Source organism: Portunus trituberculatus, chromosome 4, assembly GCF_017591435.1.
Source record: "Portunus trituberculatus isolate SZX2019 chromosome 4, ASM1759143v1, whole genome shotgun sequence".
In the NCBI taxonomy this organism is placed as follows: Eukaryota; Metazoa; Arthropoda; class Malacostraca; order Decapoda; family Portunidae; genus Portunus; species Portunus trituberculatus.
In genome coordinates, this window is record NC_059258.1 from 8205762 (window position 1) to 8229189 (window position 23428).

At 40.9% G+C, this 23428-nt stretch overlaps 3 protein-coding genes and 1 long non-coding RNA gene across 6 annotated transcripts in view; 3 read left to right on the forward strand and 1 right to left on the reverse strand.

Moving 5' to 3' along the window:
* LOC123510818 overlaps nucleotides 1-23428 on the reverse strand; it is a 227456-nt gene that overhangs the window by 45361 nt on the left and 158667 nt on the right. The gene's annotated exons all lie outside the window — the stretch shown is intronic.
* Nucleotides 7083-7623, forward strand: LOC123511267 (putative nuclease HARBI1). The gene is made up of 2 exons (XM_045267013.1): nucleotides 7083-7557; nucleotides 7613-7623. Exons 1-2 carry the CDS (start codon nucleotides 7083-7085, stop codon nucleotides 7621-7623), a joined length of 486 nt encoding a protein of 161 aa, XP_045122948.1.
* LOC123510835 lies at nucleotides 7632-10166 on the forward strand. The gene is made up of 4 exons (XR_006676619.1): nucleotides 7632-7833; nucleotides 8611-8907; nucleotides 9438-9494; nucleotides 9786-10166. It is a non-coding gene; the product is annotated as an uncharacterized LOC123510835 (long non-coding RNA).
* Nucleotides 13386-14009, forward strand: LOC123511379 (protein ZBED8-like). The gene has a single exon (XM_045267201.1). The coding sequence runs from the start codon at nucleotides 13386-13388 to the stop codon at nucleotides 14007-14009; it is 624 nt and encodes a 207-aa protein (XP_045123136.1).

Genomic DNA, 23428 nt, shown 5'->3' on the forward strand with positions numbered 1-23428 from the left:
GCAAAAGTTTCACCGAAATCTCTAAAAGAGGATGACCAAGACTCAGTAAGGAAAGCCAGACGATCACCAGTAGAGCGACCTTGACGGAAGCCATACTGGCGATCAGACAGAAGATTGTGAATTGACAGATGTTTGAGAATCTTCCTATTCAGGATAGATTCAAAAACTTTAGACAAACAAGATATTAAAGCTATAGGACCGTAGTTTGAGGGGTTAGAACGGTCACCCTTTTTAGGAACAGGCTGAATGAAGGCGAACTTCCAGCAGGAAGGAAAGGTAGAAGTCGATAGACAAAGTTGGAAGAGTTTGGCCAGGCAAGGTGCAAGCACAGAAGCACAGTTTTTGAGAACAATAGGAGGGACCCCATCAGGTCCATAAGCCTTCCGAGGGTTTAGGCCAGCAAGGGCATGGAAAACATCATTACGAAGAATTTTGATTGTAGACATGAAATAGTCAGAGGGAGGAGGAGAGGAGGACAAGCCCAGAATCGTCCAAGGTGGAGTTGTGAGCAAAGGTTTGAGAAAAGAGTTCAGCTTTAGAGACAGAAGAGATGGCAGTGGTGCCATCAGGATGAAATAAAGGAGGGAAAGATGAAGAAGTGAAGTTATTTGAGATGTTTTTGGCTAGATGCCAGAAGTCACGAGGAGAGTTTGAGTTTGAAAGATTTTGACATTTCCTATTTATGAAAGTGTTTGGCAAGTTGAAGAACAGACTTGGCATGATTCCAGGCAGAGATATAAAGTGCATTAGATTCAGGAGATGGAAGGCTCAAGTACCTTTTGTGGGCAACCTCTCTATCATGTATAGCACGAGAACAGGCTGAGTTAAACCAAGGTTTAGAAGGTTTAGGTTGAGAAAAAGAATGAGGAATGTACGCCTCCATGCCAGATACTAAAACCTCTGTTATGCGTTCAGCACAAAGAGATGGGTCTCTGACACGGAAGCAATAATCATTCCAGGGAAAATCAGCATAATTACGATGTGCCTATGTTTATTTTTCTTCTCCCAAATTGATAGGCCTTGTTTTATGCCCGATTTCAGATATCACAGAAATGAAGATGGTATCAAGATAGTTATTTGGACTACATATCTTGTCAAGGACGGTGCCCACATCCCTCAGTGTGTTGTGTGTTTGAAAACCTTCTCTAATAGCATTATGAAACCTTTCCAACTGATTGATTGATTAATACATTTATTGAGATAAATATATATACTTCTGTACAAGAGGATATATCTTATCCTAAAGGGTGGATGGGACATAAGTCTCCATCAACCTAAACAAAATCGTTGAAAACTAAGTACAATACATACGTCATTGAGACCAATCAGTGTTATGAAATGAAGTGATAGGAGATGAATCTTACATATAAAACTAACCTAACCCTAATTGTTAGTGGTCTAACTTATTTATTACATACATATGTTACAATATCTGCCGTAGGATATTTGAGCTGGCGAGCAGCTCCCCTATCTTATTGCTGTTGAAAAGCCAGATGACTTGATCAGTGAGGGAACTAGACGTGGCCTGCCTAGCATGCGTTAGAGAGGGACACCGGAGCACGTAGTGGTGGAGCGAGTGAGCGTAAGGCTCACCACACAGCCTACACTGTTTGGCTGCCCCGCTCACCACCACTCCCAGCTCCCAAAGATATTTATAGCCCATCCTGAGCCTGGTGCAAACACTGTCCTTCCAAGCCGCCCTGTGTTTCTCATAAGTGTAGTTTAGTTTCATTTGTAACACGCACATAGTGTTTAAGTGTTTCACTGTTATCACGTTGGGCCACTATCTCATCTCTTTCAATATTTGTGTGTACACTCCTTATGTTTGTTTTTATCTGTCTAAGGGTCTGGCTACATTGTAAATCAATATCACATTTTTCACTGCCCAGTTTTGCCAAGTGGTCGGCTCTTTCGTTGCCTTGTATCCCGACGTGGGCCGGGATCCACATGGACCTTATGTTTCTGCAAGGTTCTAAAGCTTGTTTCAGGGCTTTGCATTCAGACGCCAGACTTTCCAGGACAGGCTTAGGGCTCACCAGAGATTCCAGCGCCCCTCTACTATCACTAAACACGCAGACATTCCCGGTACCTCCCTGCAGCAGGCCGAGTGCAAATTTGAAGGCACACAGCTCAGCCTGAGTTGATGATACACTGTCAGTCAGTCGTAGCAACGCTCAATGTCTACATGTGTTCCATCATGGTTGGTGTGCCTGATTAGTACTCCGCACCCAGCCCTGCCATCGTCTTTCACTGACCCATCACAGTAGACATGTGTAGTATTGCTACCAACCAACTCGCTGATCATCAACTCATAGTGCACCTTTATTTCCAATGGATGTACTCATCCTTTTTGTAAAGCATATGATTAATTTCCACGTCTACTCCCCTCCCTTCCCAGGGCGGCTGCAGCACCGTCTTGACGGCTTGTATATCTTCATTATTTATGATATAAGCGAGGAAAATATCTGCAATTCCCATTAAATAATGTTTTTTTCACCCCTTGGAGGGTGCGGTTGTGGTTCACGCCTAATAGTCTTCTTCGCATTGCCGCCCCGCTGTCAGAGCGCAGGTGCCTAACAACATTAACGGCGTTTCCTTCCCGTATTATGTCAGGAATGCTTGGGAGATTCAGCTCGTACTTCATTGCAAGTATCATTGCATTTTTGGGGCAATTTAAGACCACTCTTATTGCCTCGTTTTGAATTCTGTCAAGTTTTAGGAGTCTCCTGTTACCAAAGCTTGAGAGGACAGGACTGGTATATTCTATTACAGATCTTACTGTGCTTATATAGAGCATTCTTAATGCCTCGCCCACTCCATGCCAGTGCTTTGATTGGTTTTAACTTTGTGCGACATTGTGTTATCAGGTAGTTCAGCTCGGCTTCTCTGCTCTCTGCAGTGTAGCCAACGTACACTCCTAAATATTTATAACTTTTTACCCTTTCAATATTTATGTTATAGATTTGAAGTTCGCACCTGCTTTTTGAACGACACATAAACTTAGTCTTGGCCTCATTGATAACAAGGCCAAGCCTCTGCGTAAGCTGGTTGAAGGATATTAGAGCTTCCTGCATGTTGTTAACTTTTTTGCTTTGCAATAGAATGTCATCAGCATAGATTGTCAAAGTCACGCCCGTCGTTAGATGTTCTTTGGCCAGCCTATTCATTAGTACATTGAAAAGTGTTGGACTGAGTACTCCTTCCTGGGGCGTACCCAATTCGAAGCTCTTTTCAGAGGAAGAAACTCCCTGATAACACACTGTCGCGCGTCTGCCATGTAAAGAGTCACCAATCCAACACAGCAGCCTTCCTGTCACTCCCAAACTGGCGAGCTCGTGCAAAATTATCTCGCCATTAGCTCTATCAAAAGCTCCTTTCAGATCAATGAATGTGCGGCAGTAGTCAGCTTCATTACTAAGACAGCTTATAATAGCCCCAGTGGTTGGTTCCCTTTCCTCTCGTGAATCCGTACAGTGAGGGATGTAAGTAGCCTTGTAGCAAGTAATGTACCCTCCCCAGCAATACCCTCTCCATCATCTTACTGAAGCATGACGTCAGAGACAGGTCTGAAGCCCCCACCGGACTTTGGAATTGGTACTATTACAGCCTTCTTCCATAATTCAGGCAACCTGCCCTCCCTATAGCTCATGTTAAAGAGATCAAGCAGAGGTCCGTCCTTTATAGAAGCTAAGCAATTTAGCACATCGTATGGAACTCCATCCTCTCCCGGTACTGTGGACTTCTCATGCTTAACTGCTCGCAGTAGCTCCTCCTGAGTAATCTCAGTACAGGTCGGTCCTCCCATACTTACGGCCCAGTTGATAAACGCTCGCCTCTGTCCCTCCTAGCTACTGACCCCTTGTCTTACTTCTTCGGCCAGCCCAGCACTAGATGCAGCCTCAGCCCATTGTTCAGCCAACTGATCAGCCACAGCTTGAGATTGAGGATGTGATATATTCTGAGGCTTCTTGCCACGAACGATATTTACTTTTTTCCATATTTCATGGGTGTTTGTACTTCTCCCTATTTCGTTGCCAAACCTCTCCCAGCTATCACCACGTGCTTCCCTTCTTATGTTACCACATTCTTTTGCTGTTTCCAACAACACCTCCCTCCTCTCATCACTCCTACCAGCTTGCAGCCATTTCTTGTGTGCCACTCTTAGCAGCCTGTTCCACTTTTTTACGTATGCGCTGTTGGTGGTAAGTCTTGCCTCTTTTAAGGTAACTGTATTTACATGTAGCACCGCCATTCGTGGGAAGAAAGTCCTCAATTTTATTAAGCAAATCGTTATAGAAATCATCTACATTGTTAGGCGTGTAATTCTTGTACCAGCTTGAAATTTTGTGTGTAAACGACTCAATCAAACTGCGTGATCTAGGCATTATTATTCTCTTTCTGGTAAATCCTATACTTAATTTCTCGACAGGTACTGTTATGTCAAGCGCAAAATGATCATTAAGTAGCTCGGGTTGTATGGTACACTCAGCAGTCAGTCCCTGACCATTCAATATACAGGCATAATCAAGGCGCCAGCCCTTGAGATGGGTTGCCTCAGGTGTCCCCAACAGGGTTATGTCTTGTAAAAATTGTGCAAAGGTTGCGCCATTACTATTACCAGGCCCACTCGTTTCCCCTAAATGACCGTGTCGGGCATTGAAGTCACCCGCAAGCAGAGTGACATCATTGAATATACAATCTGGTAATTTAGTAACATCAAAACAGTTTTTACTAACGTAGAGGTTAACAATATTCATTAGCCCATTATTTATATGCACTCTGATTGCGAGGCTCTCAATGCCTGCCTCCCTCTCAGGGTTACCAATAAGTTCCGAGGGAAGAGAGTTTTTCATATATGTGGATAGTCCCCTTACCCCTTCACGAGCGGGTAAATGATAACTGTGATAACCCTTCAATTTTAGCAGTGTCCCTTCCCCCTGTCTCCAGTGTCCTGTAATAATATCACATCCGTAGCATTTTTCGTGACATAGTAGCGTACATCAGTTGTTCTGTTCCTAACACTGTTGACATTCTATGACATAATTTTGAGATCACACACACCCATAGGCAGAAGTCAAGTCATCAGCTTCAGTAAATCGAACAACTCTCTCCAGAATATTTCTAGCTGCATCAAGGCACTCCTGCATTTCACTCCAGTTCTTAACAAAAACAGCCCGGTCTCTACCACATTTTTCCCATTTCTTTAAACAAACCATCAAAATTAACATCAACTGATATTCCAGATCCACTCCGATAGTCAACACTGGCATTACACTCCTCCGTACATATGGAAGTGTTATCTTTACTTTTCTGCTCCCTGTCCTTTGGTTTGGTTCCCGTTACTTTACTTTCCCGTCCTTGAAGACCTATGGTCACTCTCTTATCTATATCATCAATTTTCTTCTCTAGTTTCTTAATATAGGCTAATATCTCACCACTGTTGTCAGTAGAAGCCACACTCGGCAACCCAGCCTGTGTGGGCGGGGGTCCAGCTGCTGCCAGGGCGCTGGGTGGGTGCGGCGCGCGGGCGGTAGACAAGGAGTGGGAGTGCAGGTGTCCTGGCGTCAGGTCGGTGGTTTGTGGCGAAGCGGCCTGGGTGTGACCTGACCCCCCTGGCAGTCCTCCCCTCCCGCCAGCGGCGGCCACTCCTGTGTCGTCACCCGTCCACTCGCTCCCCCACTTTGAGATGATGAGCCCACAGTCGCCTCTTCTCCTTGTTGCCATGCATGATAACTGGATCGTTGTGAGCTCCTGTTGATTCTCTTATCGTACATCACTTCCTTCATCTTGTCTTCACCATAATTTCGTTGAACGACGGGTTTCTGAGGGCACAGTGGGTGCTTGGCATTATGGTCTCCTCCGCAGTTGCAGCATCTCGGCTGCACTGTATTTCCCGCTTTTATCTTCTCCGCACACACCGATGACTCGTGTTTCCTAGCGCAGTATCTGCATCTCGGGTCTTCCTGGCACTTCCACGCCCTGTGCCCCCATCTGCTGTAGCGGAAGCATATATCAGGTTCAGGCACGTATGACACCACTCTTCGATACCCAGCACCAGGGATAAAAACTTTCCCAGGCACCTCACCCTTCACAAGAGCAATCACCTGGGGCTGTACTTAAAAACACTAAGATGACGTCCTAACGTTAAGAAGGCGTCCTAAATCACAAAAATGGCGGAATTCGAGTCTTAAATCCTTAAGACGGTATCCTAAACCCTAAAGATGCGTCTTACTGCTAAACAGTGTTGCCAATTTGGCGATTTTGTCGCTAAATTTGGCGATATTTGATCATTCTTAGCGACTTATTAGAACAGCTTGAGACATGTCTCAAATTTAGCTACTTACGCATATATTTAGCGACAACAGAGTTGACTCTAATCGGAAAATAATTGTGGTATGTTAATTTTTAAAAGGTAGGCCAACATAAATACTCGTAAATGAATAAACAGAAGACAGTTATAAAAGCTTGATAGTCTAAACTTTAAATGGCGAGTGATGAGAGGGTGGGGGACAGGGATTACGGGGTAGAGTCGAGGCCCCCGAGTCCAGAGATCCTCGCGGGACTGTGGACGCGAATTATACACGTTTGCTTCGCGTCACTGAGAGCGTATACGTGTTGCTCGCTTGCTCCCCGAGTCCCCTGCTCAGTCTAGCTCTGCCGGTGGAACAGTCAGCAAGATGAGTAAAAAATACTCGCAGCATTTTCGTGACTTTTGGTTAAAGGATGAAAAATTTAAAGACTGGCTAAGAAAAGTTGAGGGAGATGACACTAATGCTATGTGCAAATACTGCAAATGTTCATTGGGTGCAAAGTTGAGTGATCTGGAAAACATCGAAATACAGTGATATATATATATATATATATATATATATATATATATATATATATATATATATATATATATATATATATATATATATATATATATAAGAAGACTTTAGCGACTTTTTAGCTACTTTTGAAGGTGAATCTAGCGACATAGAAAATTTTCATTTGGCAACACTGCTGCTAAAACTTCTCCCGACCTCCCGAGGTGTTTTAGCAGTAAGACGCGCTCCTAAGATTTCATCCTAAATGTAAACATGGCCGCCCGAGAGGAACTGCACCGCCACCACCTGCGACAGAGACGGGCGTTTCGTGAGAGGAAGGACGTTCTGAACGAGCTAGATGACCGTGAGTTGGTGAAGAGATATCGGCTGGACCGTGCTGGTATCACTTTCGTGACAGACTTGGTGCGGGAAAGGCTGAAGAGACCTACTGTAAGGAACGAGGCCCTCTCCCCCGAGATGCAAGTGATCATCACTCTGCGGTACCTTGCTACAGGGAAGATGCAGCAGTGCAGCGCTGATGATTTAGGGACCTCACAGCAGACCATCAGCAGGGTCATCATTGATACTTTGGAAGCACTCTCAGACAATGCCATCCTCTCCCAGTTCATACGATTTCCAGTCACCCAACTGGAAACTCAGAGGAGGAAGGAGGAGTTTCTTCAGATTGCTGGCTTCCCTGAAGTGATTGGTGCCATTGATGGGACACACGTGAGGATTGTGGCACCAAGTGAATATGAGGCAGAGTTTGTCAACCGAAAAGATACCACAGCATCAACGTGCAGTTTGTGTTTGATGCTCGGTACCACATTATTGATGTGGTAGCAAAGTGGCCGGGATCGGTTCACGATGCAAGAATACTTGCACAAAGTGGACTCTGCACCATATTTGAAAACGGCATCGTCCCAGCTGGGTGTCACTTACTGGGAGATAGTGGCTATCCCAACAAGAAGTGGCTACTGACTCCATACCTCAGACCACAGCCTGGAGCACAGTCTTATAACAGGTAAGTTACTGAGTAGTAAAATTTAGATAAAAAATTATCTAATTAATTATCCCACATCACACTAAATACACAACTAATTATTTGCCTCCCATAGTTACACTTTTTCATATAAACTAATATAATGTGCTAAATTAATGAATTAGGTATTTTGGAAATATTATTGCAGTTTCACACAATCTTGACCCTTCTCCCTAACCTTACTGGATTCCCCCATAAGGTGAAGTAACCTAACCTAACATTTTGTAACCTCCTCACCGGGTTTTCACTCCCCATTAAAGTAGAGTAACTTATCAATTGTTCTAGTTAAGTTTCAAAATGTTAAGGTAAAGTAACTTAACATTGTATAACCTCCTACCTGGGAAGCTTTGCCCCCTCTGGATCCCCTAAAAAGTATACCTATCATTAATATCAGACAAGCTAAAATGGGGCTAGAAATGCTCCATAAAGTAAGGTGTAGACCCTGCAGAGGGTTATAATTATGTAAGGTGTGTTGGTTCAAACACCAATACAACCAGTAAATTTCAAGAAAATTTCCAATTTTTTAAGGGTTTCTTTTTTATTTCAAGTTTTCATGTGAATATTTTAACCTAACCAACATTATACTAGAGATTTATCTTTTATATGTTTCATAATGTTTAAGCTGTCATGTCATAAATCATTATCAAACAATGAATCTTAACCTTATACATGATATAACCTAAATGTTTGCAGAAATCAAATTACATGCATCATTCCACTTTCAAGTACTGCATTGTAAGATTTAAATCTAAATTTCAGGGCCCACAAGAAAACCCGCAGCGTTGTCGAAAGAGGCATCGGGCAGCTGAAGCGACGTTTTCACGTGCTGCACAGCGAGATCCGAGTTGGTCCTCCATCCAAGGTCTGCCAAATAGTAGAAGTATGTGCACTGCTGCACAACATCTGCAAAGTCAGAAACATCATTCTTCCAGAAGAAGATGAAAATCTGGCTGCAGCCGAGGATGGAGGCAACGAGGAGCAACCCCCAGTACAGGAAGTTCAACGTCGCCGTGAAGGAATCCTGTACAGGGATGAATTTGTGGTGCTTCACTTCAAGTAAGTAACACAACACATAATGCTGATTACAGTAGCATTCTTCATTTTTTTTCCCCTCTGTCACTTTCTGTTATTTGTTATATGTCAGTCTTGTTTTGTTGGTGAATTCATCTTCCTTCCCTCACTCTCTACCAGTCAACCTCTACTGCAAAGATGGGGTTTTTCACAGATACAACAGTATCAATGTTCAGCCTTACAATATCTAAATTGGTTATGAATTTTGATCTCAGGAACATCTTAAAAAAAAATTAACAACACATTTTAACAGCTAACTTAAATGATTCTTTCTTGGTTATTTTTCACTTATTTTTATGAGTGTGGCACAGACTACAGTATCAAATGTTCTGTAGTTTTCACTTTTGTAAGAAGAAAGGGGCTTCTTGAAATTATTTTCCTACGTGTATATATATATATATATATATATATATATATATATATATATATATATATATATATATATATATATATATATATATATATATATATATATAAGATACATCAAGCACTAAATCAATGTCTTTCTTTTACAGCATTGATGAGTGATGATACACCAGTGTCATCACTGCTGAGATTGGTGTCATTTTCATGTAAGTAACATTTTTTTTTCTATATGTGTAGTAGCTAAGTAGATTGTAGGTCCAGCATATAGAAAGTGTATTTAATTTTGTGTAAACAGTAATATTTAGTTGATTGGTTACAAACAAAAACAAAATATTTTATTACTTATATCTTTATTACTACTTTTTATTTATTTGTTTGAAGTACTCTATTTTTTGTACGTAGTACAAGTACTTAGCCTTTTCGGCTTCTTGTTGGCTTTTCTGAGCCTTTATAGACTCCTCAAGGAGTGCAAGTTCAAGTCTTCTTTTTTTTTGCAGGTGTATGACCTCCTCCTCATCCACATACATCAGTGATGTACCAGGCAAGTCAGGCCCCTGTTGGTGCCACATCACTGGTGCTGGAAGTGGTGTGGCAGGTGCCTCCTCCTCCACACCCATTGCCTCGGTCACCACTTCACTTTGTTGGGTTGCCTCTGCCACTTCCCCAGCATCATGTGCTGCCTCCACACTGCTGGCATCATAAGTTCTAATTTCAGAAACAAAGCTGATAATGTTTTTGGTTTTATTGCTAAGGATAAAAGTAACAGAAACCAGTAAATCTAGCTAAGGGGACAATGTGTTTGACTTAAATCCTATGCTGTTTGAAGGAAGCCCATGTCTAAGAAACTGCAAATCCCTAAGACTCATTATCATTAACATTCACCCACTACAACACCAAACTTATGAAGGAGGTGAAGGGATAGGAATTAAGTTTACATAATTAGTTTTTCTTCTATTTCCTATTACTGTTTTAGCTGTTTTGTTAAAGTATTGAAAATAAATTAATGAAATTTTCTCAACACTAGATACATTTACCATTGTGTTTAACTATAAGTTGTAAACTAAATGGAAATACAAGTAGCTATTTTGGATTGCAGAAAATTCAGACAACATTATGGCCTAATATTGCTAAATCTACAAGTGGCTTACCCCTTGTTAAGGAAGGTGTATTCAATTATACTTTCCTTATTGGTGCAACCATGAATTGATACATTTTGGGGTTCCAAAATATCAATAATTAGCTCATCAAGCTGGGAGAGAGGAGGTTGGGCAGGAGGTCCACCACCTGAAAAGTATAATATAATCTTATAGGTGATGAATTGCAGATACAAATAAATAATTTAAAAAGAACATATTTTCACATAATGTAAGTCAGATATGTGGTTGGAGTAATATTATTTGTCAGAGGTAAACACTGCATCATAATTAGTATGTGCAGTAAATGTATCCACTTCATCAGAAAAAAAAAAAAAAATACAGGAAATGGCTGGCACTTTATACAGGGGACAAAAAATTACCATTATTAGTCACTAGTACAAAACCTTCAATATTGCTGCTGCCTTATTTAAAGCAGGAAATTTACTAAAATTAATTTCTTAAGGTGGTTAGGTTCCATGATCTAAATCTCAAGTGACCTTAGCAGTAAACCTGCTGAAGCTTAGTATTTATCCAAATACCACTAAACTTCTCTGCAAAAAAAAAAAAATAAATAAATAAACAACCATAAATATATACATAAAAAAAATAGATAACTTTAATGATTATATATAATTAGTGAAGTAAGGCAATTTCACTAAGAATAATAAATACACACATTCAAAATAATCCACTGCTGATATCCATAATACACAAGAAATTTAGTAGTAAGCAGACCTAGGCAAACAACTGTTACTTCCACACATTTCCTATGAGCTAAATCACTCCTCACTTATTCATCTAATGTAACTCAACTAAATACAGAGGATATATATATATATATATATATATATATATATATATATATATATATATATATATATATATATATATATATATATATAGATAGATATAGATAGATAGATAGATAGATAGATAGATAGATAGATAGATAGATAGATAGATATATATATATATATATATATATATATATATATATATATATATATATATATATATATATATATATATATATATATATATATATCCTCTGTATTTAGTTGAGTTGCATTAGATGAATAAGTGAGGAGTGATTTAGCTCAGGAAATGTGTGGAAGTAACAGTTGTTAGCCTAGCTCTGCTTACTACTTAATTTCTTGTGTATTATGGATATCAGCAGTGGATTATTTTGAATGTGTAATTACTTTTCTTTTAAGTGAAATTGCCTTACCTATTCAAAGCAATGCTTAAAAGAAATAATAAGATGAATCAGATTTTTTTGGGTAGGGTGAAACTGAAATTTCTATCAAGCTCAAACACATTAAAATCTTGCTACAACTCACACAAATATATAACAAAAAATAGCTCACAAATTAATAACTCTTACCCGTGGCAGTCATTGCTTTTCTCTGCTTGCTGGCGTTCTCCCTTGCCTCTGATTTTATAATTTACCAGCGTTTCTGGCACTCCTTCTCAGTGCGAGGAATGCCTGACAAGGCAGACACCTCCTCACTGATGCTCCTCCAAGCAGCATTTTTGGCTTGCTTGGAGCAGCCAGCTGTGGAAAAGTCACTCCGGAGTACTTTTGAATGAAGCTTGTATAGCTGGGCCAGATGAAAAGTTTCATCTAGCGTCCAATTCGCCTTTCTGTTCCTTTCCTTTTCTTGCGACTCTTGGGTTGCCATGATGCGCGTGTGAAATTGGCGCCAAATTGTAGTTTTGTCAAAATGAAGATGCCTTCAATTTTTAAGGTTGAAATGAAGAGGTGAGTGTTTAAAACTAACTAAATAAATATAGTTTTTATGTAGGGTATATTTTTTACGTATTTTCATCTGTTTCTTGCGAAACTCTTCTAAAAACATTACATAACGTCTGCTCATGTTAGCGGTTAGCGGTGTAAGCGCCTAAAGACGGTTACTTAACAAAGCATCCTCCTAGGAAAGATTCTTAGCGCTTAAGACTCGTAGGTTAAGTATTTTTCGTAACTAAGACGGCATCTTTGTGGAGTTTTATAAGTACGGCCCCTGGCACCTCTGCTCTCCTCGTACAACATGACGCTTTGCCCACACAAATTTTGTGTCATATAGTAAGAACTCTGGCTCTAGTATCTGGGGGTACCTAAAAATGATCACTTGTGTATTTCTCCCCATCCTCCGGTAGCTGGAGCACAACATTTTCAAATCCAGTTGTGGTGAGCACCTCGACCGCCTCTTGACTACCCACGGTGACGTAAGGCCTATGCCTTCCCTCTAAGTAGTGGCTCAAATCTCCTGAAGGCCCGCCCCATCTTCACAGTCCATAGCAGCTTTTCATGAAATGTTAACTTACATTGGGAGGGAAATAGTAGTCTTACTCTGTTGGTGGGTGATGCAGCAGGCCTTACTTCCCCATTCTTGCTCGCGTGTGTCTGTAGGTTTGTCCTCCCGTGGTTTCGTTGATCAGCCGCCGGCCCAGGCTGTACAGCCGCAACGTAGCTCGCCTCATGTCCATTATTCTTCACTTTCTTGTTGCCTCTGTCTCCGACGTCTTCTTTGTCACTCGTTTCTCTATCTTGCACTGTGCGCAACTTGTATTTCTTCCTCTTGCTTTCAACTAGTTGGAACTCTACATCCATGCCAGACTCCACATGTTCAGCGTTGTGATGTAACACTTCACTGTTAGCGATATAGTCCTCCTCGGCCATCGATTTAGCCATTTTAGAAGAGTCAGCAGTTTGTATAGCGGTGAGCATAAGCTCATCCGCCACACACGATCACACAAAGACCTGCGGCGCGAATTGGAAAGCACACGTGCGCGGAGAGACAAACTGCTTCAGGACCTCACCTGACCTGCCTGTGTACTTGTCCCAGGTCAGGTGCTAACTCTTTCCAACTGAAGCAGCATCTGGCAAATGCTCATCCACAGTTGAAAGATAAGAATCGTAGCTTTTTTGAGGTAAAGATATCCAGCTTGAAGAGGATGAAGATGGATCCATCTGGAACGTATCAGCAAACCAACATCAGCATAGTGAAGGCTTCATATGTGATTGCCCTTCAGGTGGCCAAGGCAAAGAAACCCCATACGATTGGTGAAAGCCTTTTGAAACCATGTATCGTTGACAGTGTGAGGCTTGTGTTAGGAGAGGAGTCATCACAGAAGATGAAACAGATCTTGTCCAACAACACCATCAAGAACAAAATTCCAGAAATGTCTGAAGACATTAAGGAAAATGTGGTGTCAAAGGTAATATCATCGCTCTTTTTTCCCCTTCAAATTAGTAAGTCCATGGATGTCACCAACATTGCACAACTGCTTGCTTTTTGCCGCTACATAACTGACAAAGGAATCGAGGAAGAGTTTATTTTTTGCTGGCCATTAGAGATTACAACAAAGGCAGTTGATGTAATGGCAGTAGTTGCAGATTTCTTTGAAGAGTCGGGATTGGATTGGAACAAACCGGAAGGGGATGGTGGCCCTAATATGCTTGGTTCACGATCAGGATTCATTACTCTTGTGAAGCAGAAGCAGCCTGATTTGAAAGGAACACACTGCATGATCCATAGAGCTCTCCCCTCAAAGACAGTTCCAAAAACCTTCATGATGCTCTGACTGTCATCATAAACATTGTTAACTATGTGAAAGGATCATCCTTGAACGCTCGCCTCTTTCACGAACTCTGTCGGGACATGGCTGCTAACCACACTGCTCTTTTATTTCACACACAAGTGCGATGGCTTTCAAAAGGGAACACGCTGGCGCGGGTCTTTGAACTGCGGGAAGAAATAAAGTTGTTTTTGAGTTACAGCAACAAGGTGGACCTGCTGTCTGCCTTCAAAAATGAAGGGTTTGTAGCACAAATGGCTTATCTTGCTGATATTTTTGAAACTTAATGAACTAAATAAAAAAATTACAGGGACAAAGGAGCAACGTGATTGTGCACACGGACACCATCAATGCTTTTATGGCTAAACTTTGGGAAAAACAAATGAAAAAAGGAAATACAGCATTCTTTGAGCGTTTGAGTGACATACTTGGTGGGAAAGACATCAAGGACCCATTGAAGAAGGAAGTCATCACTTACCTTGATCATTTGGGGGACGAGTTCAAGCGGTATTTCCCTGATAGACTGAAGACATTTCAGTGAGGCTGACGAGGAACCCATTTATATGTCAGGTGGATGATGTCCCTGAGGACATGCAAAATGAGTTCTTGGAGCTTAAACATGACTCTTCTGCCAAGGATGAGTTTCGAGCACAAGATCTTGAAGAATTCTGGGTTAATATGAATGGAGCATACCCACAACTGTGCAACAACGCATTGAAAATCCTCATTCTATTTTCCACAACCAACCTTTGTGAGTCAGGATTTTCTACTTTACTCACAATCAAGCCCAAAACACGAAATCGACTGGAGGTGGAATGTGACATACGTTGCGCGTTTGCCAAAACTAACCCTGATATTGATACACTGGTGCACAAGAAGCATCACCCTTCTCACTAATTTAACTCTGAAATAGAAGAGCAAACAAAAGTCCTTTTATTTGTTACTAACCGCTCTCTATGGGTATGCTTAGTTGTTACTAACTGCTCTCTATCCACTTTACTCTGTAACTATAAGTTTATCAGTATATTTGTACATTTGAACAATAAATTAGTAAATAGTCTCACCGTGTTTTAACTGCTCTTTCTCTCATACACATGAAAGGGGGAAATTTGGATGGTTGAACTGGGTGCAGGGGGAAATGACAGAAAAAAAGTTTGGGAACCACTGCTCTAGAGCTTTCGGCTGTATTTCGGTGCCTGGTAGGTGAAGAAACCAGCCGCAAAAACAAGACCGAAATGTTGGTCTTGTCAAGCCGTAAGGGGCTGTGCTTTCATTGTGACGTCACGCAAGGTTTGAACATGTTGGTGTCCAAAGGCTGAGAGAAAGATGATGAAGCTAGTGAAGGACAAATTGCATATCTGGGGCCCGAAAAATTTGTAATAGAACAAAAACACCCAACGTAGAACTACTTTTGATGAGATCACTGCCACTCTCCGATGAATGTTTTCCTCTCTGTTTTTGGTGATGATTGAATACTTGTGATGATTTAATTTGATGGCAGTTGTGTATAGTCTTTTGTTAAGATTAACACTCATAAGAAATGTAGGTCAACCAGCTTATACTTCCAAACCGCTATTAGTGAAAGTGTTCCGCGTAGCAGCATTTCAAGCCCCATATTGACACGTGTGAACCCGTCTTTACTTTCAGCAAGAGATATTGTTATGTAATTTACGTGGAAGTTATGGTGTCCCGTTTTACATTGCAGCCGCTTTTTATATTGATCAGAATAGAGTTAACTATAGACTTGGGCATTCTTTTCATCTGGATTCTAGAGACTGTCCCTGGTATTTCCGATGTCTCAACGGGTTCTAATTAATTTAATATTGTTGACTTGCATATTTAGTTTGTCATATCTTTTTTCGATTCAGTTTTTTGTTGGTGATGCGACTGGCATGTTTATCTTGCATAGATATATCATATTAAAGGAGTCAAACTTTAATTTAATGCTTTTGCAGCACAAAGAAAATTTGATTTTTTAAATCGAATGTTTCCCTAAAATAATTTACATCTCATGTCTCTATTTATTACATATTTTTCACCTTACATTTGATCTACTTACATGTACTATATTTGTTTCATCAGTGACTCCATCATTCGTACGTCCACAGTAGTTGCGGTTTTATGAATTAATCACACTGAATTAAAATGCCAAGAAAATGATGATCTTTTACTGTTTGAAATATTTATATAATATTTTCTTTCGCAGACTCTTGCTAACACGTTGTTTGATACATCTAAACACTATTTCGCCAAAGGGCACCTTTCCCCTGACGCCGATTTCGTCACAACAGCAGAACAAGACGCGACTTATTATTATATCAATGCTCTTCCCCAGTGGCAGGCCTTCAACAATGGTAACTGGAAGGTGAGTGATCCGTTTACTGTAATGCAACTAATGATAGCGTAACTAATGAGTCTATTACCATATTGCAACAGATTTTTTTTTTTTTTTTTTTTTTTGCAAAGTGAGTATTAGGGTATATAAATTTCCTTAATTTATTTTAATGATTTTACTTCATTCCATTAAATAATAATTTGCAAATAGCTAAATTTCAAATTAATAAAGAAACGTTATTTTGCATTCATATCACTTTTATCAATATATGTTAGAATTCACGAAAGGAAAATTTCTTGCCTCCCTCCGCGCACAGCGTCGCAGCACAAGATTTTAGGAGTTTCGATAGGATCACCAGTCAAACGCCTTGCTTGCATTGCAAACGAAGGCAAACGCTCCCAGGGTAGCGAGTAAGAACCTGATTCTGACCACATTATACAACATTTAACATTGCTTTTGGCATGTGTTTCATTAATCTGCTTTTAATAAGTTTGTCAAGGTAAGGCACTTCTGATTTTGTCTGTATCCCTAATAAAACAAATTTACTTTTTAGTTTCATCATACTAGTATTTTAAAACATTTATCGAGTCACAGATGCATTCTTCGCTTTGATCTGTGAGTTCCGCGGTCAACCGTTCTTTAAATTCGGTCATGACATATATACTTTACTCAGGATGTTTTGAATAAAAAGGGACAAAGGTACATCAACACGCACCTGAACTCATTTTTGTCTCTCCATAGCATCTAATGAACAATTTTCAATCAGAGAAAGAAACACGGTGAGTCGTCCCGCGCCTTCTACTCATCTTAACTGATTAACTCCGTGATTGGGATATCGCAAAAATTTAAAAAAACATTTAACAGGTTTTTCAACAGCTGGTTAGTGTTGTTTGCGGCGCATTTCAAAGATTAAGTCCTCAACACAATGCCGTAACACATGAACCTCTCGTTCTAACGACTCCATTTTACCTTCCCTGGAACAATCTACTGGATTTTCCGGTTTTACTGCGCCCCTAGCTACTTCTTCACCCATGATTCCTCCTATTGCTTCCTTCTGGGAAATCCACAAATGTCTTTTAATAAATCCATGTCAGAAGTTGCAACCACAATTTATCATCAAGGCCTAAGATACAATGAAATAAAAAAGAGTTCGATAAATAAACAAAAGACATTCTAACCTGTTATAATTGTGAGGTTTACTGTATCAGTCACTGTGTTCTTAAGGGGTTGCTGTTTCGGTTACGGGCGGCTTTCAAGTCACCCCGGCCCCTAGTTTCTCCGACCCTCTGTCACTCCGGCCCCCAACCCTGGTCACTTCGGCCTCCTACCCTAGTTATTCCGGCCTCCCACCCTGGTCACTCCGGCCTCCTCTTTTTTACTCGTACTTTACATTTACATAAGAGACTATGATAATGAATCAACAACATTGGTAGAAAGTAGCATTCTTCTCTGTTGTAACATTGTTTATTTTTAACTTTTGCCAACACAAATTTAAAACGGATTAATAGGAGCATTACGAAAATCATCATCCACAGTTAAATCATCAAAGAGAACACTATTATAAATGCTGAAAATACAAATAAAGCAGACATAATTCATTGTATATATTTGGCGCAAGATAGCAACACGAAAATAAAAATTGGTTCTCACTATATAGTACTGTTTTTAGTCAACAACAAAATCACATGATAAAATCTAATATGGAAATAAATATATATTGAGAATAACAATAATAATGATAATGTAAAAAAAAGTGTTTAAAATACAGATAAAAGTCAAAATAAAAGAAAAGGAAACATTCATACAAAAAGTCAAGTGGTTGGTCCACTCAGTCTGGAGCAGCATTATAGAAATAATAATAATAATGAAAATGTAAAGTGTTTAAAATATAGGTAAAACTCATATCAAAAAGTTAAGTGGTTGGTCCACTCAGTCTGGAGCAAACTATGCAAAAAAATGATAATTATGAAGTGTTTGAAATACAGATAAAACAGTCTCAGCTGTAACTTGAGAAATTAAATAGTTGGTCCACTCAATCTGGAGCAAGCTTTCAATAACTGATCAGTTGTTATTTTATGTTGCTCGTACTTTTTCCATAAATTGAAGATGCGACCTTGCATAGAGCGGTATTTCCGTCGCTGATAACGTGACAGCTTCCCGTCCTTGACTAGCCGCACCTGGATATGTACGTTGTTGGCTTCTTTGTACAGCAAGGGTATAAGTACTTAGAGAGGAATATGTGCATTTCCTGCACTACCATTTAATGTTCTGTTATACCCTTCCACGTCATTATTAGTGCGTATGCTCTCGCCAAAAACACTCCATTCACTTGGCGACCACAGTCCATCTATCCAGGTTTCTTCTATGTACCTTACCAAGTCTTTGACTGGCCCAGCTGGCGCACGTGATTCTAAATGACGAAACGTCTGTTCAATATGTTCCTTTGGGAGAAAGGGAAGGGCCATTAATTGCCGTATATAATCTTGTGTGGAACGGTGCTTGACATAAGGCACTGCAAGCCCTAGTGACTGTACCTGTCTCCAGATTGCTTGGTTCCAGTGGAACGCACATCCTTGCAATTTGGCTACCGGGAACAGAGTTCTAACTGCTGACCACAAGGCAATTTCAAAATCCATAACAAATTTCTCTACTTTACACTCTGGAAATAGTCCCATGATAGTGTTGAGAATTCTTTACATTGTAATCTTTCTTTCGCTTTCGTGACATGAGTGTAAATGCCAGTGGTACTTGTTTTATATTACCCTCCTGCCCTTTCACAAAAGCATGGATGCCAAAAAGCTGCTGAAATGGTTTCCGTACGACACGAAATGTTGCATCCATATACCATGTTCTGGCCTTCTTTAGCAATGACAACTGCTCTGTTGTAGCAAATACCAAGTGCCGCGCGTTATCCAACACAATGTCTGCCTGAAGAAAATGTTTTGGGATATAATCATCTGCAAGTTCAAAATCTAAAGAGTTTGGTTCACATTTCGGGCTATGTACTCTGGATTTATAGGAGCAGTGTCACTGCCTTCTGTTTGGGTTAAGGCACAATCAACTATACTGGCGGCAGGTTTGAATAAATTCCCTTTCTCTCTGGCTAGAGACTTGGCAGTAGCCGTGACTGCAATTTTAAGAGCTGCATCAGGTTGGGCTTGGTGCACGTGAGGACGGGATCCGCGAATAAATTGAGAACCGTTTTGGGAGACAGTTGTTGGGCAGGTTAAATTCTTATTTCTAACACTACAACGCCATGTGCTTTTGCTATCAAGCTGTATTTTCCTCTTCCCCAATGCCTTTCTGTTATAAGTATACCCTAAGGAATCTACCATAAGAGTCTTTCCGTCTCTCGTTGCGCCCTCGATGAGTTTGTAGGAGATTTCAAGTTCTTCGCCCACGCCAGGCACCCCTTCTAATGTGTCATCAGGTATGATGTCTTCTTCACATGGAGCTGGCATTGGTGGTCGTGTGCTTATGTCAAGCACAGGCGTAACCTCAGCGGCATCAGTCATCATAGCAGCATCGTACGACAATAAGGCAGTGTCAACTGGGGTGCTCTCGGCCACAGGTACAGGCACATCTGGATCAGCAATGAAATAAATCACAGCCATGAGTACTATTGCCTGCTGATGTGGTGGTCTCTTTTTTTTTTAAGAGTGACTATAGTTGCGAGCAAATGACGTCGATTCCTGTTCGTAATCTCCTCCCCACTTCCATTCTCTCTCTCTCTCTCTCTCTCTCTCTCTCTCTCTCTCTCTCTCTCTCTCTCTCTCTCTCTCTCTCTCTCTCTCTCTCTCTCTCTCTCTCTACGTCCTGTTCGTCTGTCTCTGTCTGTATTTTATATAACTAGTGGTAGGCTAAGGTAATCATTAGAGAGAGAGAGAGAGAGAGAGAGAGAGAGAGAGAGAGAGAGAGAGAGAGAGAGAGAAGGTAAGGGAACAGATAGACGAGGAGGGAGGGAGGAGGAGGAATGGAGGAATTATCGATAGGGGGTAGGAAGAGAGGGAGGGTACGTGTGTGTGTGAGTTTTGGAGGTTAGATAATTAGCTTTTCCAGATAATTATACATATAATAATTGCAACATTAAGGACGATTATGAGAAAACTAACAATTAATATTATTAATTATTATTATTATTATTATTATTATTATTATTATTATCGTCAACTATTATTGTTACAATCATTACTATTGAAATTATTATAGTTTTTATTATGATTATTTCTTATTCTCACTCTCTATCATAATCGTCCTTAATGTCACTTTTATTATATGTATGATTATCTAACCTCCAAAACACACACACACACACACACACACACACACACACATTTAGAGGATAGAGTGAAGGTTATACTATTGTACACATCCCCTTCCACCTGGCTCCTGCACCAGTATGTTGGTGGACTACGTGCCCTCGAGTCCTTTGCTCGCAACTGTACACACAAACACACACATTTCTAACCTGTGATTTCCGGCAGTGAGCACTTGACGCAGTACCACTGTTTTTCAAGTTCCCTGCGTACCATACGGCGGTAATCCTGCTGAGAAACACCAGAGGAACAAGTTCGATGTTGCCACAGGTCACATCCATCACACTGCAATGCCTGCTGCCGTGGTCGTACTTCTGCAGAACAAGCAGCACACGGAAAGGAAGCCATGGTGACACTCATATTCTTTGCAGCTTTGTACTCCAAAGTGGCTTTGCTTCATGTTTCTTCGGACAATTTTAATTGCGTTTCGAGGCCTATATACCCACTTGATGGGTTCATACACGCGCGCCGCGACCATCAGGGGGGCGTTTCGAGATTCAAGCGCCTTTATGTTTATGGAGAAAGTGGGTTTCGAATGTGTATGAAGCACTGCTTTAGTTCACATTTAGAGTAACCTCTCTCTCTCTCTCTCTCTATATATATATATATATATATATATATATATATATATATATATATATATATATATATATATATATATATATATATATATATATATATATATATATACACTTGATATACCCAACCCTTGATGGGTTCATACACGCGCGCCCGACCATCAGCGCCCCGACCATCAGGGGCCGGAGTGACTTGGGTCGGACGCGGGGAGGCCGGAGTGACCAGGGCCGGAAAAACTAGGGACCGGAAGTGTGATTGAGTGCGTGAAAGAGAGTGTTGAGGTGGGATTGGGTGAGTTTGTTGTGTGTGAGATGTGTGGAAGGTCGTTGACTTTTCTGAGTGTATGGTGTGTAGGCTCAAGAGCGAGAATTTAGTTCTTTCTCTTGAGCACCGAGAATTGCGAGAGGAAATGAGAAAGCTAAGTGAGGGGAAAAGTGCGAACGAAGTTCTCATCTTTGAGTTGAAGGAGGAGGTTAAGAGGCTTGGGGAGGCAGTGGAAAAAATTAGGCAGGAGATCAGTGTTAGGCCGAAGGTTGGACCTTCTGAGGGCGACAGGGTGGCTTGGCCCTCTGTCGGGAAGAGCAGAGTGGGGAAGAGGGAGCAGGCGAGCCAGACTGGGAAAGATAGTAGTCAGGATGGGCAGAGATGGCAGGTTGCGAGGGAAGGAAAGCGGAGGCAGTTAGGGAGGATAGGACTAAACCTGTTGAGTGTGAAAATAGGTTCGGTTTGTTGGAGGGGAGGGGAGAGTGAGAGTGGAGTGAATGAAGTGGTTGTGGTGAGTGAAAGGAGAAAGAAGGGGTAGAGGAGAGGAGGAGGGGGTTGTGCCTAGCACACCTCAGGTGTGTGTGGTGGGTGACTCTCAGGTTAGGTATTTAGATAGCACTTTCTGTGGGAAAGACAGGGATAGGAGGACGAACGTGTGTATGCCTGGTGCAGGTGTGAAGGCAGTGAGTGAGGAGGTGCAGAAGAGGGTTGGGGGATGGAGAGGAGGGTGTAGTAGTTTTGCACGTAGGTGGGAACGATGTCAGAGCAGGTGGGTCGGAGGAGTTAGTGGCAAGATTTCGGGAAATGTTAGGCAAGATAAGGGAGAGTGGTAGGAGGTGTGTAGTGTCAGGAATCTTGCCTCGTGTGTATGTTAGCAGGGAATGGTTGTCTAGAGCCATTGGTGTGAATGATCGGGTAAAAGGGATGTGTAAGGATGTGGGTGTCAGCTTTGTGGATGTATGGGATAGGTTCTATGGGCGAAGGGATTTGTATGCTAGGGATGGTGTGCATCTGAGTAGGAAGGGTGTGGATGTGCTGAGTGGATGTCTGGAGGGGGGAGTTGGGATGGAGTGTAGGGGGTGAGGTAGCAAATGCATTCCAGAAGAAAGATGTTAGACATAAATTAGATAGGATAAACAGAGATAGTGAAAAGATTAGGAAAGATTTCCAGGTGCAAATAGGAGAGAATAAGATTAGGATTCCAAATAAGGAGACAGCATCTAGGAAGGTAGCAGGACTTAAATGTTTTTATGTAAATGCCAGGAGTCTTAGGAACAAGAAGGACGAGTTATCTAGTTATATAGTTGAGGAGGACTTAGATGTTGTATGTGTCACAGAGGCATGGGTAAATGAGGAAAAGTTTAGGAAAATAGGAAAGAATATGAAGTAGATGGATACATTATGTATTTACACCAGAGAATTGGTAGGATAGGTGGAGGAGTAGTTATTTATGTAAAAAATCCTTCATTTCCAGTCAGGTTAATGGTATTAAGGTAGATAACAGAGTAGAGTCCTTATGGCTGGATGTTAGAGTAAACAAAAGTAAGGTTATTAGAGTAGGAGCTTTTATAGACCACCTAACCAGTCAGCAGATGTAGACAACCTTATGGTAGATGAGATAAATAGGGGTGTACTAGTCAGACAATTATCTTAGGGATTTTAATCTTAAGTCAGTAAACTGGGAGAGGATGGTAGGAGATGCTAGTGAAAATAAGTTTATGGAAAGTTTTCAGGATAACTATTTAGTGCAGATGGTAGATAAACCTACTAGGGGAGGAAGGTTTTAGACATAGTACTAACAAATATTGAGCATTGTTTAAAGGAAGTTGAGGTAGGAGAGACTTTAGCAAATAGTGACCATCATATAATTAGATTTATCATTAATTCCAGTAGGGATAATATAGTGAATAAGACCAGAGTCCCAAACTATC